This window comes from Penicillium canescens (genome assembly GCF_028828765.1).
Source record: "Penicillium canescens strain IBT 15451 chromosome Unknown utg000002l_segment0_segment0, whole genome shotgun sequence".
Taxonomy (NCBI): domain Eukaryota; kingdom Fungi; phylum Ascomycota; class Eurotiomycetes; order Eurotiales; family Aspergillaceae; genus Penicillium; species Penicillium canescens.
The window spans coordinates 4258027-4276301 of record NW_026703964.1 but is presented as its reverse complement, the minus strand read 5'-3'; the positions used below and the strand labels follow the sequence as shown (position 1 = coordinate 4276301).

Here is an 18275-nt window from a genome sequence, read left to right as displayed (position 1 = left end):
TTTCAACACTATATATCAATTTTGGCGAAATCTAAAAACAATATTGTTACTATTTGGAAAGTTACGTTACTATAAGTTTGAATCATATAACGTATTGTGTAAGCGAGTGGAACATGTAAGCGAGTGGAACACCTACGCGTTACTTTCGCGTCATGTTCATTACATCAATTTTCAACCACCCACAATGCCACCAATTCGCTCTCAAAGCTCTCAAAAACGTATAGAGCAAGAGGGTAGGATCTTATTAGCTATTCGCTCTCTTTAGACCGATGAAAATGCTCAATTCGTCAATTAGCTCGCGATTTCGACGTCCCGCTGAATACGCTCCGTCGCCGTATGGTAGGTGTCAAAAGTCGCGAAGAAACCCGCGCTAACAGCCATAAATTGACTTTTTTGGAAGAGGAATCCCTTAAAAATTGGATCATCTCATTAGGTAAGCGTGGAGCTGCCCCTCGGCCAAATACCGTACGAGAAGTGGCTAATTTGCTACTCGCGGACCGTGGTACTGACCCGACCGAGATAGTCGGGGTGAAATAGGTCTATAACTTCGTCTAACGGCATCCTAACCTCTCGACTCGATTCTCGAGGTCTTACGATTACCGGCGAGCTCAATACGAGGACGTAAAGATAATTATAACGTGGTTTAACTACTTTTAAAGTACGATTGCGAAATACGGTATCCTTGAGGAGGATATCTACAATTCGACGAGACTAGCTTCGCTATCGGCCTTATAGCCACTACAAAAGTTATAACAAGGACTTCGTACGGTCGGCGAGCTCTTTTACAGCCTAGAAATCGCGAATAGGTGACGACAATTAAAGCAATAAGCGCGTCGGGGTATACGCTACCCCTATACGTTATATTTAAGGGTAAGGTCTTTATAAAGGCCTAGTTCGGCGATATAGACCTACCGGCGACTTAGTTTTTTCGTAGTTACTAAAAAAGGATAGACTACGTATTCTATAAGCCTTGAATAGCTTTAAAAGGTCTTTATCCTATCGACTATAAGCCGTACGAAAGGAGTATATCGTCTCCTCGTCCTTAACGGATATAGTAGCTATCTTACGCCTTAATTTGACGAAATATACGCTTAAAATAATATTATCACGATCTATATGCCGGCGTATTTATCGTACCTTTTATAGCCTCTCGATATCGGCTATTTTAGGGTATTAAAACGGGCTTATAGTGAAGTGGTTAAGTCCTAGACAAGGCTTAGTATACACCGCGTCGATAAGAATAACTTCTTAGAGGTATATAAGAAGGCCCGAATTAAGGCATTTATAGAGAGCAATATTGTGAATAGCTTCGCTAGCGCTAGTATCAAGCTATTCGACCCGTAGCACGTTATTTCGAAGCTTAATGTCCGCCTTATCACCCCCCTACGACCTACTAGCTATAGTAGCGATTTAAGCCGCAATTTTACTCTAAAGGCGCCACGAATAGTGAAAGAAGTGAAGAGATAGACCTTATCTATTCGGAAGCTCGCTGCCGATAATCCTAGACGTCTAGATAATACGATAGACTAAATAGAGAAAGGCTGTCAGCTTGCTATCCATAGCTTCACTATCGCGAGGCAGCAAATCAATGAATTGCTTGCCGCCAATGCGAAAGTAACGCATAGAAAGCGGCGTACGCAAGCTCAAATAGCGTATAAAGGTAGTCTACTAGTTTAAGAAGCAATTGCGCGTATTAGTGGACCAGGGCAGGTGGAAGAAGCTATATATGAGCAAGCCGGCGGAGCATCGCCGACACCTAATCAGACCAATGAGAGACGCCCACAGCGATGTAGTCTCTGTAAAACGCCTGGACATAAGAGAAATAGGTGCCTAGAGAGGTCTGAATAGCCTCAGTTTTAATGAATTCGTATTGTGGTTGAAAAAATTGAATAATAATAGTAGATATAGCGGGCGGGTGTTCCACTCGCTTACATGTTCCACTCGCTTACACAATACATTATATCTTATTCACTATGTTATAACAACTTTCTAAATTCCCTAAAAAGTCTAGATATCACCTAAAAAGCATTGTACTACAAAGGCAAAGTCCCTATAGACCACCGTTGTTGAGATACTGGGTTATAATTTATCCCAATTAGTATGGTGTTTTGGGGTGCACCACTCGCTTACAGAACACGATTACTAACTTAATTAGAATAAGTAGAAGACTGAGCCTTCTTAAGTAAAATTTATAGCTTACGATTATAAAAGACGCGATAGGCTAGGACTTCGAGATAGGGTATCTAAATCTATTATAAAATAAGTAACCGCTTTATAGTAGACTACTATCTAATTCGTAGGTTAGATAGGAGCCCCTATATAATCTAATTATTTGCTAACTAGGGTACCTTATAGTTTAAAAATGAAAATAAAAGATTTTAATTTTTAATTATTAGATTTAAAGAATGACAACTATACACTCTTAGTAAAAAATGAATTCGAATATAAAGAAATAGTAGGTAGAGCGGTAGCTATAAAGATAATAATTAAGTACGTATATAAGTACGGAATTCCGAAGTAAGCAAAAGTGGAGTATATACCTAAAGTTAACTATATGTGTAGTTCTACTATAATATAGCTAAATTCTACCTAGGTAGAAAATTAATGTATATAACGCATAATAGAGTCGGACTACCTCGGAAGATCGCTTTAGAAGCTTATTAAATAGCTAAATTAGGAAAGCGATAAAGATAGGGATCAAAGCTAATTAGACGGAGGAGGAGTAGTTATACTAGCTTCCTAGCGTCTCTCCTATTCTCTCTCTAGTTAATATCTTTATACGAATACACTCTTTTTACTACTAATTACCGCTTTTAATATATTAATATAGACTAAACGCTACCCTTTCCTAGGATTGGTAGAGTACATAATTATATAAAACCACGTATTTTAGCTTTTAGCTAAAAACCTATTTCCCCTACAACTATCCTAGATAGTATAGTAGCCCTTGTCTAAGATAGCTATCAAGCGGTTAGTTAGCTATGTCTGTTATTATTAGATAGAGGTCCTAATATAAAACCTTAATAAGGGTCGTATAGGGTAACCTTTAATAATTTACAGTGGTGTATCAGAAGTGTTTGACCTCCGGTACTTCGGGTCCCTGACCGCTAGCAAAGACCGCCTACTATTTTAGACCATGAAATTTCGCGTTCATCAACACGCTTGTATACACGCTATATCTCAACGCGTTTTAATACAATTTTCTCGCAATTTTCTCACTTAATTATGCCTCCTATACGTGGGAAAAGGGGCCTAGAGCTCGACTACCTTACGAGGGCCAAAATTTGCTGGCTAGGGTGCAACCACTATTAAAAAAACACCGATTTCCAGATGTTCCACGCTCAACTACTCAATATACCTTAACCTAAGAATCGAAGCGTATAAGGCAGGAGACTTTAACACGCGCCGGCCGCCCTACGAAGCTTAACGACGAAGATTGTGATCATATATAAGATACTACATAGCAAAACCCGTTAATTTTGGTGGAAGACCTACTACTTACGGAAGTCGATTACAAAGTCTGACGTATGTAAATTTAGCGCCTTACCTATGAAATAGGCCTTCGAAAATAGCGGAAAATGTAGCGGCCCTCTTTAATGCCTTTATACGCCGGAAAACGCCTAAATTAGGCCCGAAGATATTAGTATTTTACGCCTACGGATTAGGCCCGGGTCTATTAGTTAGACGAATGTACGTTAAACGTGGTATCAGATAGCGTTAAGAATTGATATTTATATGTCCGAATGACTAGCTTTTTTGGTATCACGAAGAAGGATATTAAGTATAAATGGGTCCGACGCGTAGGAAGCAAATTAAGTAGATATTGTAGGCTGCTTTTAGTAGTCTACCGCGACGTTCTAGCCTAATTCTACTATTCGGATATCCGTAGTCTCGTCGTAGAGGCGTATCTTTACGTATAATCAAAGAGCTTTATCGGCGTATCCTACCTACGCTACTTACTAGTATTAATTAAAATACTATTTTTTAGTAGGATAACGCGCCCTTTTATACTATATATATTATATAAGACGTTTATAATAATATTAAATACGAAATTATAGAATAGCCACCCAATTCACTATTTTAAATCCTATTAAGAACCTATAGGCGCTTCTAAAAGCCGAAATATTAAAGCGTTATGTTAAGCTTATACACCTACTAAATAACAGAGATACGGACGGTAGAATTGCTGCTTAATGCTGCGTAAGAAGCATAGGAAACGCTAGACATTGAGGTCTTTAAGCATCTCTCCGAGACTATGCCATATAGGGTGGCTAATGTTATTAAGTATAAGGGCTAGCATACTAGCTATTAAATTGAATTGAATTCCGAGGTTTCTGCTAGGCAGTATGAAAAGGATTTAAGCTAATATATAGAATATACTCTAATATGAACCTTGATACTATAGTATCTGTACTACTTAAAAAATATAATATCATTAATTAGGTACTAGTAGTTATAACTAATAATACGTTGAATAATACTATTATAATTAAGAGTAATCTAGTAGCCTATTAACTCTCGTATACTACCTAATTAAACACTACTTAAACACTAATTATCTGGATTCCTTATCTCCCCTATATTATTTAATTTAGCCTAGATCTTCTTGGTCTAATAAAGGTAGAGCTAAAGATATTACTACTAACCGCTAGTATTTAGAAGAGTGAAATAAATTACTCCGTACTATCTAAAAATAATAAGAAATCGTATATACGCTTTTAAAAGGAAGTTTGAATCAAATTACTTTTTATAATTATTTAATAATATTTTATATAGATTTATAGCCTTACTATCTTTATCAATACTAGTCCGTCAACACTAAAATATATTCCCTAACCTTTAAATAGAAAACTAAAGCTTAATCTAGCCTAAGATATACGAACCTACTAGACTCGATATTTCTTATATTAAAATAATAAAGCGTTTTATATTAATCTTTAATAATACTATATTATAGCTAGCCTCGATTTATTAGATTTAAACATATCTATATATCGATTACCTTCTCTAAAATATATAGCTATTCTATAAATAAATTATAGGTATATTAAAGATTAAAGACATTATAATCTATAATATCTTCAAGATACATAACGTACTATTTAAATATTTTAGGAAGTTTATCCATTAGCTTAAACGGTAGAATGTAGTTTAAAAGTAATACTATAAGCCCTTTATATAAGAAAGGAAAAGGTATCTATCTATTATAATAAGAAAACGTAAGGTTATAGCTATATATTTGCGATTAGGATAATTCTTATATTAAAATATAAGCTAGACTTCTTAGAGAAAGACTAGACGAATAATAAATATAAATTCTGTTAAAAGTATAAAGAATCTCTATAGCGCTATCTTATTAACTACTAACAATCTATATTACTACCCTCGCTTTAAATACGTTAACTAGCTAGTTATATCGGTACTCTATTTAATAAAGATCGATCATAATCTACTTAGTCTTAGAAAGCTAGTTTTAGAAACAAGCTTATAAATTAACTTAATCTTAGCATAAAACTTTTTTTTAATGTTTTTAAAGCTTATTTAGCCTAACATTTAATATCAGATAATAGAAAGATATTAAGCCCTATAACAATCAGCGTTCTTATTAATATTAATTTCTAATCATTATTAGACTAGTATAAGCTATCTTCTTAATTTCTATAATAAGCGCTAGTATTAAGCGTCTTTTAACTCTACGTATAATATATACTACTATTAACGTAGCTCCTTTTAATCCTCGACTATTTAAGACATTATAATATTTTATTATATCTCGAACTTCGATATTAACTAAGACGAGATTATTTTAGAGATAGAGTCTATAGTTAGGAAGAGTAAGAGGCGTTTAATAAGAATCCCCAAGGGAGGTAGAGCTCCTATTAGAAACCTTTAATATAGTAATAATAAAGAAGAGCTAACTAATAATGCCCGACTAATTACTTAAATCCTAAGTTAATACGCCGTTTAAAAAAGATAGAGTAGTATTATATCTCTATTAAATATTAATAATAATAACAAGATCCTATTACTATTAATATAGGAAACAGTATATAGCTAGCTATGTATAGTATTAAGAAATCGAGGTTAGAAGTAGCTAAGATAAGAGGATAATAACTTTATTTCGTGTTAGTTATATAATAATAATATAATTGTCACCTACCTAATTTGAATCTTATAACTCTTATTTCTTTAGAAAGCGCTAGTATAAGTGAAATACTATAAAAAACCGCTCTAAACTTCTAAACTGTATAATTAATATAGTTCTTAAATTAGCAAATGTTTATATTATTTATAGTCCTATAGGGATCCATATTAAGGGTCTAGTCCCGCTAGACCCACTCCCACGGGAAATGTCAAGGTCTCATAGTCTCTAGTGAGTATGTCTACTTAAGAGTAGTTTATATATAATCTAGTTTACCTCTTCCCTAAATACCTAGGGATATAATGCTACACGTGATCTTAATAATAAATAGATCAGTTGGCTTTCGGTAGCCTGTTAAGGCCGCAACTAATTGGTGCTAGTTTTTCCGTAACACTACGGCAACGAGGAGGTAGCTTAGACAACCCTATATCATTAGAGGACGGCTCAAGGACCATGGCATGAATGATTCGGTGGAGCATCCATTACACATAATGGTTTTGTCAAGATAGAGAGTCTAGTGCAATTTATATCCCTACTTATATATTATACCTACTGGAAGTCTATAGGCTCAGTCCCCCCGATTCCCGATGGCCTTGAGTAATGTTGATTCCTCAAGTCTATTACAATAAATTATCATTGACCCTCTTTGTTTTCTTAAGTTCTTACCCGAATGAAGAGGTATCAACCTGACAAAGCGTACAATTTTACAATATCATCGCTATAATACACATAGGACTCCGGGGCTATCCGTTACACTCCACATAATAGGATTATTACACTTTGCGATACAAAGATATAATCCCAAAGTGATGATACCTACTAGGCCTGGAAGGTGGGAGAGCGACGAGATTATGCAGTCTAATGCCGTATATATGACCACCATAACAATTATTCTCTCTGTATCCTAGACACAAGACCAGTTTCAAAACGCAGGCAGCAGTTAAGGAGAGATGCATATATGGAATTCCCTGACTCCTACAAATGCTAACACGTTGATAATACAGAGCCCAAAGAACGCCGATCAAATAAAATGATCCCTGTTGTTACAATCAGGCGATGTTACCGGCCATACCCATGAAAATTGCCTGGGCAGCCAACTGAAGTGACCAAAACCCAACTTTTTTGAATCGTCGTTTCCGGGCTTGATCATCCACAACATCCCGGGCAAATGCATCGTAGGTCTGGGAACTTATCAGTACTGACCTTGTACGAATCAAAAGGGAAGCACTCACCGCAGCTGAAAGGTCGTCCATCAAACTGCTGTCAAAGATAGTCCAGCTTCCATCGAAATCTCCAACGCGCTTGACCAGACGGCAGTTGATTGGGATGAATGTTCGCTTCGAGTTGATATAGGCAACAATAGGCCGGATAAGGGCGTTATTGATGTAAGAAAGGTCTCGGGTGAAGATAGGCACGACGGCCCGAACATTATTCAGATGCACACGCAAATCCATGACAAGGAAACGGCGGTCCTCATTGTCAGATTCCTGACCAGATGTTGACGACAGAGACTCCGGATAACGATTAGAGATCACAGTTGCCTCTAGCCGATCATAGAAATCGGCCATAACCTTGGCCAAGCTCTCATTATTCTCTGCAGGGAACATGATATCGGCTACAATATCCACGGTTCCCTCGTGAATCCAAGAAAAAGGCCCCTGAACACCGCGATTAAGATGGTCAACATTAAGTCCGTCGACGCGTATCCTGTTGTGCTTCTTCCACGGGCTGGATTTGCCATCTCTCTCTGCTCCGTCATCCAACCTCGTGCCTGTAAAGCCATGACTCTGACGAGCATGGATCGTGAACAAAGAGTTATCATAGGATCCGGACATCATGTTGGCAGAAAGGAAGTCATAAAAGAGCCATTGTTTCCGCAATTGGGGTAGGTCGCAAGAAAAAATGCTAACAGAGAATGGTCGAAAATTATCAGGTTGATATATGGTGACAAGAAGGTCATCCATTTTGAATGAGTCAATCTCAAAGTCACCGGGATTATGCTCATGTCGGTAGGATTTGGGGTCCAGGTCTTCCTCTGGCCAGTAAACATGCCGGCGGTCGATGACACCCCGTATGCCTTTCACCTCCACATCACGGAGTGGACCTTTCCCATTGAGCCACTTGGTGAATGACAGTGTCACATTAACCGTCTCGATCGACAAGTCGAATTGGGTATAGTTGGTGTCTTCCTCCTCATCGGATACGACCTGGGAATCTTCGGATCCAGTTTCACCTCGAGCTGCAGCTGCGGCTGCAGCAGTCTTCGACGAACCTTTACTGACATGACCAGTGCCCTGTCCCGGCCGCTTTGATACAAACACATTCTTAAATGTGATGACTCCATTTCTCCACTTGGGAACGATTGCAGACTCGAAGACAACTTTTACCCCAGAGGATTTGGTGAGATAGTTGCCCACCCATCCTGCTAGAGTCTCTGTAGAAGACAAAATTAGGGTTGAACACGAAACGCTAGAGAAAACGACATACCCTGGGCAAAAACTGTGTTGATCGCGAGGATCAGCAGTGAGAAGAAAGTTGTAGTTCCCACGACAACCCAGACAACGTGACCCAGTAGGACCCATGAAAAGAGGGCGGTCATCTCATCCAAATTGAACGGACGCACACTTCGTATAGAAAACCACTTGAATCGTACTTTTAACCGTGACCAGAACCCAGTCGCTGCAGCCAAAAGCTCTTCTTTTGACGGCCGGTGCAGATGGGGCATATGAGGTAAACGATCCATCAAATGGCGATTGGATGTTGTCTGTTGAGGGTCATGATATTTTTCCTTGACGGTAGGTGTATCCTTGCTATAGCTGACACTTTGGAGATCATGGTCATTTCGTCCTTGTGTATCTTTAGACATATCTTTACCGCGCCGGGAATCATTGGAAGTATGTATGCTGCGACTCCAAACATATTGGGCGGCAATTTTATGAGAGGGGATGATGCGTGCTGCAGTAGTTTCCGCTGCAGTGGGAGTGGGCGAGATACCGAGAACGAAGCATCCACCGGAAGCGAATCTCTTGGTAATATGGGTCGTATTCCGTGGGTGTGTCGAGATTCGGGGGCGACTGGAAATGAAGTCGAAAAGTTTCCTTGTAGAGGTGTCGGAAATGCGATTGATTCGTACGCCAAGGAATGGATTTGCTGTTTCCCAGATGTGGGCGTACAGCCGGCGTCCCAGATTGGCAGACATATCTTGTCTTCACATCCTGTAGTGAAAACAAGGAGCTTGAAAACTGAGCTCCCGCAAGAAACCGAGAGACTTGTTGACGGGAAGGGAAGCTTGGAAGAGCCAAATGAAATCATTGCCCGCGGTTTGTATTGTTTGCATCAAAAATTTCCACTCCGCCCACACTCATTTTTCCGGGCGAGGGGACTGATAAATTTTGCGATAACAAAAAAGTTGCTTCAGTCACACCATGTCAGCACCTACAGCTCTTCGCCAGCCTGAAGTTCCAGGGTTTCAACCCGAGAATGTCTCTTATGGTATTTTTATTCAACCTCCGACATCCTCTTCACAGCTGACAATCAATAGACCAGGGTGATGAGATCTTGATTGATGCACACGCTTCGACTGATGCAATCAACCCCGTCGTCGAGTCTACCGATGACAGTGAAATGCGAATCGACGAGGAAGGTCGTCCTGTCTTCACTCCTGCCAAGGACGTCGCCACTGCGTATCGGATCGAGACACGAAAAGTGCCTGTTCCTCCTCATCGGATGACACCACTCAAAGCGAACTGGACCAAAATTTGCCCCCCATTGTGGAACATCTGAAGTTGCAAGTGCGAATGAACATCAAAAGCCGCGCGGTGGAATTGCGAACCTCAAAATTCACCAACGATGTGGGTGCTCTACAGAAGGGCGCAGATTTCGTCAAGGCCTTTACTCTCGGCTTCGACATTGACGATGCGATTGCGCTTCTCCGACTTGACGACCTATACATTGAAACTTTTGAAATCAAAGATGTGAAGACTCTCAACGGAGAGCATCTCGGTCGCGCCATTGGACGTATTGCAGGCAAGGATGGAAAGACCAAATTTGCCATCGAAAACGCCAGCCGGACACGAGTGGTACTTGCCGATCAGAAGATCCATATCTTGGGTGGATTCAAGAATATTCATATTGCCCGAGAAGCAATCGTCAGCTTGATTCTGGGTAGCCCTCCGGTAAGTTTCTAACGTACAAGTTGAATGATGGGGAATTCTAACAAAAAACAGGGTAAGGTATACGGCAACCTCCGAACCGTTGCCTCACGCATGAAGGAACGGTTCTGATCTTACGAGATATCTCATCTCTTCCGGCATGGTGTGGGCGTTAATACAGGAGCATGAGGGTTTACGACTTGTTTTCTTTTCTTTCGAGATTATATGATACTAGGCATGATGACATACAAAAATATGAGTTCCATCAAAAAAATCTAGTCATTCCAATTATATTCGTGTTCAAGTAGTTAGAAAGCCTAAACACCTGATAGCAGGCCATGTGGTCATCATTTCTTGCACTCTAATCCTTCTTCAAAGGGTGGTACACCTCCTCGACTCCTTCCCGGGTAATAATCATCATTTGCAAGCCATCACCAACCTCGATATGTCTCTCGACGGCACTTGTAAATGCGTCCCGTACAAGCTGCTTGACTGTGTCCTTGGGAAGAGGCTCAGCCTTTTTGGGTTCCAGTGCATGTCCCTCCCCACTTCCTGGGATGTATTGGTTCTTGAAATTGACTTGGTTGTCCAGGAACGGCATGATCAAGCTTGATGCTGCACCAGCAGCACGGCACTGCTCTCTCCGTACGAGCCAACCGGGTCGTAACTGTACAACGCTCCCTTGCCCTCCTCATCCAAACCGGCCAAAATGGCATGCACGTAGTAGGGGAAGAACCGCTTCTCGTAGAGAATTGTCGACAGTCGTTGCGCACATGCTCCGACCGACATGGACTTGCCGTGTTGATACTTGTACATCCTCACCATCGTATCCAGCCTTTCCTTGAGGGCGTTGCCGTCCGCGGCAAACCCAACGACGGAGAGTAGAATCTGAGCACCTTCACCGGTTTCGTCATCACCGCCAATCTTGAAGACTTTGGGAACCATGCGGGAATTGATATTGTATCCAGATGTGGAGCGGGTATCGCCGGCGAGAATGGCAAAATCAGAGCCCGTGATGCCCAGGGTGGAACCGCCATTGTCAGTGTAACTAGTATATATCTGTTATTCAAAGTCCAAACGAAGTGTCATCGACTGATTTCATACGGGTAGAAGGAGTGTTGCTTGACAGGAGCAGCTGTTGGCTCAGAGAAGGAGTATCCGATAATCTCACCACGAGACTGGTGACCCATAAACGACGTCATCTTGGCAGAGGGGATGCTTGATCAAAGAAGTATCACCAGAGTATTCGGAGAAAGGATAAAGGGGTTATTGGGAAAGAAAGTCGCGGTTGGAGCAGTTCGTAGAAGGTTGGAAGCAAAGAAGCTGTCTGGGTGTCTGACGCGATGCGGTAGCTGCCTTCCGCTTATGTAAGAGCCTCAAGCTCCCCGGCCTCGAACGTCTACGGGTGCGAAATCTTGTTCCCAGGCAGTTTAATACATATTCTAGTTGGTGAGGCAGTATATCACTATCTCTTCTCCCACAATTTGCTCGTCAGGCCTCGTTACTTGTGCCCTAGCTCCCACAGCAACACCATGCTTGGTCTTGGTGCATACGAGAGCAGCAGTGAAGATGAGGTAGAGCTTAATGGACCTTCATCTCAACCCCAGGTATGACTGGTCCATGATCATTACTAAATTTTACTTGTGTTCACTCTTTATTTTCTCTAATAGCATACCAAGGAGCCTTCAGTTAGAACAGCACGAGCAGACCAGGGTAAGCTTGTTGCGATCAAGTCCACATATCTGGCATTGACACTCACTTCATTTCGAGGTCCAGTCGAGTCACCGTATGAGAAGCCAATGCCAAATATTTCCACCAATACTACAAAATTGGCCCCAGATGGGCCTGTTCTTGGCCCTGAGTCAATTGACAGGGCACCGGATTTGGGGAGCGCGCACATAACAACTGGACGCTCGTCTCCCTTTCTGGCTTCAAGGGCACTCATTCAAGACCTCACACTTCCTCCGGTTCCCAATCTAGACATACCACCGTCACCCCCTGGATCTCCCGATGCAGCCGCAAATGCGAAATTCGAGCATTTCCTCTCGCTCAAGAAGCAGGGTGTACACTTCAACTCGAAACTTGCCAGCTCTTCATCACTCAAGAACCCTAGCCTGCTGATGAAGATGATGAATCATGCTGGGATCAATGAGCAATCGCAGTATGTCACTTCGCTGCCGGTTGACATGTGGGATCCTTCCGGTCTACCAAGATGGGGATTCAAGGAAGAAATTTTGAGTACCCAACAAGAGTTTCGTCAAAAGATGGAAGAGAAAAAATCATCGGGCCAACGAAGCTCTATAGGTTTTGTCTCTGGCTCTGCGCAAGGGCCTGGTCGCAATGAAGGTCCATCGGGCTCAAATCCGGTTTAAAACAATGACCTTCTGATGATCCCCCAACCCAACTATTCCTACATATATGCATATATAACCTGTCCAGCCGTTTGCCAGTTGTGGCATTTGAATTTTGGTCTGATCTGAGAATGGGGTTAAAAAACGAGCCCGACGGTTCCAACGCCCAGTGATACAGTGTATTGCTTGCCCAAAGGAAGACTACGCTTTCCTGTCCCTCGAGAGAAAACACTGGTCTATATTGACTCGATATTGTCACTGCTTGCTCGTAGAGAAAGGACCGTGAACATTATACGAGCAACACTTCCCTTAATCCCCTCGTGGAATCTGGGTAGTGCTGAGGCAGTTGGCATTAAAGACATGTCACATGCGCATCACTGTGCTGCATGGCCTCAGCACCCTCCTCTCATTCAACCCCCTCCGCCGCCACCTGCCGCCCCTTGGTGGTTGCGCCTTCTTGCTTTCTCATATAAACTCAAACAAGAGATCAAGACCATTCGATCAAATTCTTCACCATATTCCACTCTGATCTGGATTTTCCCACATTTGCCCGGTCTCTTTGTCCCCGAAAAGACGGCCAGCACCTCCTCAGAGCGCTCATCCAATAGCTTATAATTTTGCGTGGTCCATTTGGACGGTGCCGAGCCATCAACACCAACGCTGCGTGTTCTCTTCCAAAGAAAAGACCGTCTTGCCCCCGTAGCTTGACTTGGCTCATATGGAACAGCCATTTCAAAGCGATATCTCGAACTCTGGATATTCTCTTTAGTCATGTCCTCCCACTGGACGCTGCTCATATTGTCGGGATCTCCAAGGCCTAGTTTGTAGTCGCCAGAGAATTTCAGAAAATTGGATACGGCCACAATTGGTGCTTGGCTGCTAGCACCAGCATGGAGGGTGAGGTCAGGCTTGTTGCGAGTAAATAACGAAATATCCGCGTAGAAGAGCGGTGTTCCGTCTGCGGAGTTGATGTCATAGTGCCGGTGAAAGAGAGACTTAGAAACATCGTATGAGCGAGAAGGGCCGGAAGTTTCGATGGGAGGAGGAGATGCAACCGACCCTGCTCGGCTTGAAGAAGACATGATTATTGTTTGGCACAATTGACTTGAAAGCAAAGTAGACCGGTATTTATGTTCTCAGCATTGAGGACAATGTGAGCAAGCAACGGTGATGATGATCCACGGTTCATGGGGAGAGGCTTAGACAACAAGCGAATACGAACATCTCTCATTATGTCTTCGGGTAATATACAGGGCTGTTGCATAACTCATATGTAATACCTTTTCTACCTAGGTAAAAGTTAACGTTAACTTACTAACTTATATAGGTATACACATGTAGTTAGTAGAAGATTCCAATGGCGCGGGCTCCGGGGAGCGCGAATCTTAGTCAGCTGGTAGCTCTCCGTCAGCTCGACTGCCTGCTGGTAGCTCTCCACCGTCATCGCCCTGTACTATCTATCCATCTTGGTCGTCCTTGTTGTCCACACTTTGCTTTCACCCTCGAATCTCTTACCGCAATTCTTTTTTCGTCGCACTCATCATGAACCACTTCCCTGAAGCCTGGGGCCGAGTGGGTGGCACAAATCTCCTAGACCCTGCTCTCCTGCTAATTATGTTGATAGCCTAGAAACGATGTCTACGGTGCCTACGATCATTCATATTTGCAGACCTCGGGTCCAAAGGCCCACACCTCATCTCCTGCAGTGACTGGAACGTCAGTGGTGGGTGTCAAGTTCAATGGCGGTGTCGCTTTAGCTACCGATAATCTGGGTATGCATCTTCTATTGAAGTGTTTGTTTCCATCTCTGCAGCAGCATCTAATTTTATACGCTTTCTGGATATTCAGCTTCCTACGGATCCCTGGCCCGTTTCTCAGATGTCAAGCGTCTACGTTCGTTTGGCGACAAAGCCATGGTTGGGTTTGGTGGTGACGTTTCCGACATGCAATACCTCGACCGTCTGCTCGAATCGATGGACATCAAAGAGAACTACTCAACCCATGGCAATATGCTCAACGCCAAGAACCTGCACACATACCTGGCCAAGGTGTTCTACAAACGTCGCTCCGAGTTCAACCCGCTGTGGAACCATGTCCTTGTCGCAGGCTTTGATGGAGAAGGGGAACCGTTCCTCAGTTCGGCGGATCTGTTGGGAACAACATTCTCTGCCCCTCACCTGGCTACGGGCTTTGGAGCTCATCTGGCTGTCCCGATTCTGCGTCGCAAGTTCCCGGAGGGTACACCTCTTGAGGAAGTTAGTCAGGAGGATGCCGTGGCGGCCCTAAAGGAGTGCTTGAAGGTCTTGTTCTACCGTGATGCGCGAAGTCTCGACAAGTATTCGATAGCGGTGATCACCAAAGATGGCATTGATCTGAAAGAGGATGAACAGATCCAGGGCCAGAGCTGGGCGTTTGCCGAGAGAATCAAGGGATACGGCGCCCAGACTGTCTAGATTTGATATTTACATGAATACACGCGGATTTATTACTTGTCCAGTACCCAGTCAGCCAAGAGTTCTGTGATGACTTAAAAAACCATACTGGTAGATATATCCGTATATTCGAATTACGCCCCCGGGCCTTCCGAAACAGCTCTAAGCTTATAGCTTAGAGCTAGGCTTCTCAAACACCACGCGGTTGGTACAAGAACCCACACCCTCGAGGCAAACCTCGACTTGATCGCCATCTTTCAACCAGAGAGCAGGCTTGCGGCCCATCCCGACACCTTGGGGTCTATCAAACAGTCAATCAATATAATCCAAATCATGGTGTGGGGTTTACTTACGTTCCAGTGAAGATGAGATCTCCGGGCAGCAGCGTGGTGCCCTGGGATAAGAAGGCTATCGTCTTCGCCACACCAAAGATCATGTCTTTTGTTGAAGAGGATTGAACTGTCTGCCCATTCAACTTGGTGGAGATATGCAGAGCATTGGGATCCGCAATGGCACTGGAAGAAACAATTCCAGGGCCAAAGGGCGCCCATCCATCAAAGCCCTTGCCCAATCCCCACTGCCCTCCACCCCGTTTGATCTGCCAATCTCGGTGGGAAACATCGTTGCCAACAGCATAACCCAGAACGTAGTCCAGGGCTTTGCCTTCGGGTATATTGCTGGCCTCTTTCCCGATAATAATAACCAACTCACACTCGTAATCCAGACCCTCACCTTCCTGGGCAATCCGGGGAATGAGGATATCATCTCCCGGTGCAGAAATTGAAGTAAGAGGCTTGAAGAATAGAACTGGATACTTGGGGATAGGCAGATTTGACTCTTTGGCATGCTGCTCGTAGTTCAGTCCCAGGCAGCGAACTGTTCCAATATCCTTACGAGCCAAAGGCGCAAGAAGCAATTTGATCTCCGCAACCTGGTCGGTGACCCGGTACTGACCGAATATATCACCCTGAATGACTCTTGCCTTGGTGGCTTTGGCAATGTCGCTCACTCCAGATGGAAGAAGAGCATCGCCGTAGTAGATCTGGCCATCCTTGGCTAGGAAGCGAACAAGACGCTAAATCCAATTAGCACAGCTCGTTAAGATGTAATCTAGACTCACTGTAAAGGTAGACATTGTGGTTGGAAAGAGAGCGAGAGAGGGGGAAATGTTAATTGATGTAATATCTCGGGGGTCGGGAAAGGTGATCGCCGGAAAACGGACCTCCCTCTCCATCCTCGCAAATGGCTCGACTCTCCGGTCTTCAAAGAGATGTCTTGTCTCTTTACCGAAAATGTCTGCGTGAGATTCGAAAGAAGCCTACGGTAGGTATATTTCAACCGCACTCCGTATCTCATCTGATCGTTCTTCAGGAATCAAGGCCCAACTTCAAAGCCCATGCCCGGTAAGCTTCACTTTTCCCGGCGGCATTCTCCCATCTAACGCGGGTTATAGGGCAGAGTTCCAAAAGCATCTCTCGGTGAATAAAAAGGACTTTAGCGCTGTGGAATATCTCCTGCGCAAAGGCCATCGACAGCTCGAGATGTATGCCTCTCCGGGAATCCGCAACATCCGATAAGACGTAAACTTGACTACTCCGTATGTTTCTCGTGATTCCGGTGATTCTCGTGTATTCCTGTCCGTTTCTCATCTTAGTTGACTCATTGAGCAGAGGTCTGGCCGAATACACCCAAGATGCCATGTCGAGGCGATAATACACGCTTTGACGGGCATGTCTAGTACCTTTCGGTGGAGGTTCCTCAGAGCTTTTGTAACATAGTAATGAAATAGAAATGCCGTGTTACATCTAACATATCAATTAGTGGCCTAGATGCCCAAGCTATCACTGGTATCCTTATATACAGCCTGAACTCTGAAGCCTTTACCCAATCCCTTGCATTAAAACTTTTATAAATTACAAATCCCAGTAAGAACCTTATATAAAATGCATTTGTCAGTGGTTGATTCTTGATTTTGCTGGCGGGTTGTAGAGCGTGCCACGGGGTTCTGGATGATTCCGGAACTATAAGTTACTATTCAACGTTAATGAACATGGGCACCTGTATAAAACGCAAGATAACCTGCCAGTTTTGATTCTATTCATCCAGAAAATCTCCAAGTTATCAAACCAAACCAACTCCAATCTCCAAATGGCTTTCTTTTCACACACCGGCTTCTCGCCACTCCTCCAACTCCTCGATGACTATGAGGGTTGCCGGAAACCTCAGCCACCCACCTTCGCACCAGCATTTGACGTGCGGGAATTAGATGACAGCTATCATCTAGACGGCGAACTCCCTGGTGTGGACCAAAGCAACATCGAGATCGAATTCACCGATGCACACACGCTCGTCATCAAAGGTCGCATCGAGCGCAACTACTACAACAATGAAGACATGGCTCCAAGCCGCAGCCCATCTCCGGGCTGGCACCAGCCTACAGTCGAGGATGAGGATGCAGAGTCGATTGCTACTACGGCTGACACCGTTTCATCTCATGGGAAAGCTCAGCCTTCCCCGGCCCATTTCTGGGCTTCGGAACGTTCTACCGGTGATTTCCAGCGCACATTTTGCTTTACTGCTCGTATTGATCAGGACTCTGTTCGGGCGAGCTTGAAGAACGGGATTTTGTCAGTTGTTGTGCCTAAACAGACTATTCCCAAGACGAAGAAGATTCGTATCCTGTGATACGAAGATCTGGGGAATAGTGTTAGGCAGGATTGCATTGGGTCTTGGGGCGGCGTTTGCACTGCATGTTCTATAAGCATTAAGCATTGGTATTAATTTGAGATATGTTTGATATGTTTTTCACCACCGCACTATAGCACTTGTTATTGTAAGAGCCCAAGCTACATCGACGCCGGATATGCATATTGAAGTATTACCCCCCTTACTTGATTCAAGCTATCTACACAATGGCCCTACCACGGCCATGCGGTCAATTCAATGGGTGAGATTGTATTTCGGAGACTACCATGCATCTCGGGGACGCATTAAGCTACGTCTTAATTCGACATGTTAAGCAGCCAAGAAAATGTTAGCATTGCGAGATAAATCAAGCGCATAAAGACCGACAATGCCATGGAACCCCTGTGCAACGCCAAGTATGATTTTCGCTCCAGTTCCAATTCCAAAAGGGTATACCTAAGACATCTATGCCCCCTGCCCTAAACTCCAAAACATATCAACTCCAGAACTT

General features: G+C 43.3%; 11 protein-coding genes across 11 annotated transcripts; 6 read left to right on the top strand and 5 right to left on the bottom strand.

The window, feature by feature from the left end:
• Window positions 1–7194: 7194 nt before the first annotated feature.
• N7446_002839 (mitochondrial distribution and morphology protein) lies at window positions 7195–9344 on the bottom strand (the record flags this gene model as incomplete). Its single annotated transcript, XM_058511588.1, has 3 exons — window positions 7195–7326; window positions 7378–8579; window positions 8633–9344. The coding sequence occupies 3 exons, from the start codon at window positions 9342–9344 to the stop codon at window positions 7195–7197; spliced, it is 2046 nt and encodes a 681-aa protein (XP_058377124.1).
• A 218-nt stretch (window positions 9345–9562) lies between these two features.
• On the top strand, window positions 9563–9928 carry N7446_002838 (uncharacterized protein; the record flags this gene model as incomplete). Its single annotated transcript, XM_058511587.1, has 2 exons — window positions 9563–9637; window positions 9687–9928. The coding sequence occupies exons 1-2, from the start codon at window positions 9571–9573 to the stop codon at window positions 9926–9928; spliced, it is 309 nt and encodes a 102-aa protein (XP_058377123.1). The 5' UTR covers window positions 9563–9570.
• Window positions 9929–9942: 14 nt separating this feature from the next.
• N7446_002837 (KH domain-containing protein) lies at window positions 9943–10541 on the top strand (the record flags this gene model as incomplete). Its single annotated transcript, XM_058511586.1, has 2 exons — window positions 9943–10320; window positions 10372–10541. The coding sequence occupies 2 exons, from the start codon at window positions 9943–9945 to the stop codon at window positions 10426–10428; spliced, it is 435 nt and encodes a 144-aa protein (XP_058377122.1). The 3' UTR covers window positions 10429–10541.
• A 116-nt stretch (window positions 10542–10657) lies between these two features.
• Window positions 10658–10897, bottom strand: N7446_002836 (uncharacterized protein; the record flags this gene model as incomplete). The annotated part of the gene is made up of 1 exon (XM_058511585.1): window positions 10658–10897. The coding sequence occupies one exon, from the start codon at window positions 10895–10897 to the stop codon at window positions 10658–10660; it is 240 nt and encodes a 79-aa protein (XP_058377121.1).
• A 2-nt stretch (window positions 10898–10899) lies between these two features.
• prs3 (proteasome core particle subunit beta 6) lies at window positions 10900–11616 on the bottom strand (the record flags this gene model as incomplete). The annotated part of the gene is made up of 2 exons (XM_058511584.1): window positions 11401–11616; window positions 10900–11344 (listed from the first exon to the last, which is right to left on the bottom strand). Exons 1-2 carry the CDS (start codon window positions 11496–11498, stop codon window positions 10900–10902), a joined length of 543 nt encoding a protein of 180 aa, XP_058377120.1. The 5' UTR covers window positions 11499–11616.
• A 212-nt stretch (window positions 11617–11828) lies between these two features.
• Window positions 11829–12668, top strand: N7446_002834 (HCNGP domain-containing protein; the record flags this gene model as incomplete). The annotated part of the gene is made up of 3 exons (XM_058511583.1): window positions 11829–11903; window positions 11967–12009; window positions 12067–12668. 3 exons carry the CDS (start codon window positions 11829–11831, stop codon window positions 12666–12668), a joined length of 720 nt encoding a protein of 239 aa, XP_058377119.1.
• A 389-nt stretch (window positions 12669–13057) lies between these two features.
• On the bottom strand, window positions 13058–13729 carry N7446_002833 (uncharacterized protein; the record flags this gene model as incomplete). The annotated part of the gene is made up of 1 exon (XM_058511582.1): window positions 13058–13729. The coding sequence occupies one exon, from the start codon at window positions 13727–13729 to the stop codon at window positions 13058–13060; it is 672 nt and encodes a 223-aa protein (XP_058377118.1).
• A 460-nt stretch (window positions 13730–14189) lies between these two features.
• On the top strand, window positions 14190–15100 carry pre4 (proteasome core particle subunit beta 7; the record flags this gene model as incomplete). The annotated part of the gene is made up of 3 exons (XM_058511581.1): window positions 14190–14219; window positions 14272–14419; window positions 14496–15100. 3 exons carry the CDS (start codon window positions 14190–14192, stop codon window positions 15098–15100), a joined length of 783 nt encoding a protein of 260 aa, XP_058377117.1.
• A 147-nt stretch (window positions 15101–15247) lies between these two features.
• On the bottom strand, window positions 15248–16214 carry N7446_002831 (fumarylacetoacetate hydrolase family protein; the record flags this gene model as incomplete). Its single annotated transcript, XM_058511580.1, has 3 exons — window positions 15248–15380; window positions 15433–16154; window positions 16200–16214. 3 exons carry the CDS (start codon window positions 16212–16214, stop codon window positions 15248–15250), a joined length of 870 nt encoding a protein of 289 aa, XP_058377116.1.
• Window positions 16215–16321: 107 nt separating this feature from the next.
• On the top strand, window positions 16322–16656 carry N7446_002830 (succinate dehydrogenase assembly factor 1; the record flags this gene model as incomplete). The annotated part of the gene is made up of 2 exons (XM_058511579.1): window positions 16322–16482; window positions 16533–16656. The coding sequence occupies 2 exons, from the start codon at window positions 16322–16324 to the stop codon at window positions 16654–16656; spliced, it is 285 nt and encodes a 94-aa protein (XP_058377115.1).
• A 571-nt stretch (window positions 16657–17227) lies between these two features.
• N7446_002829 (Hsp20/alpha crystallin family protein) lies at window positions 17228–17764 on the top strand (the record flags this gene model as incomplete). Its single annotated transcript, XM_058511578.1, has 1 exon — window positions 17228–17764. The coding sequence occupies one exon, from the start codon at window positions 17228–17230 to the stop codon at window positions 17762–17764; it is 537 nt and encodes a 178-aa protein (XP_058377114.1).
• Window positions 17765–18275: the final 511 nt, after the last annotated feature.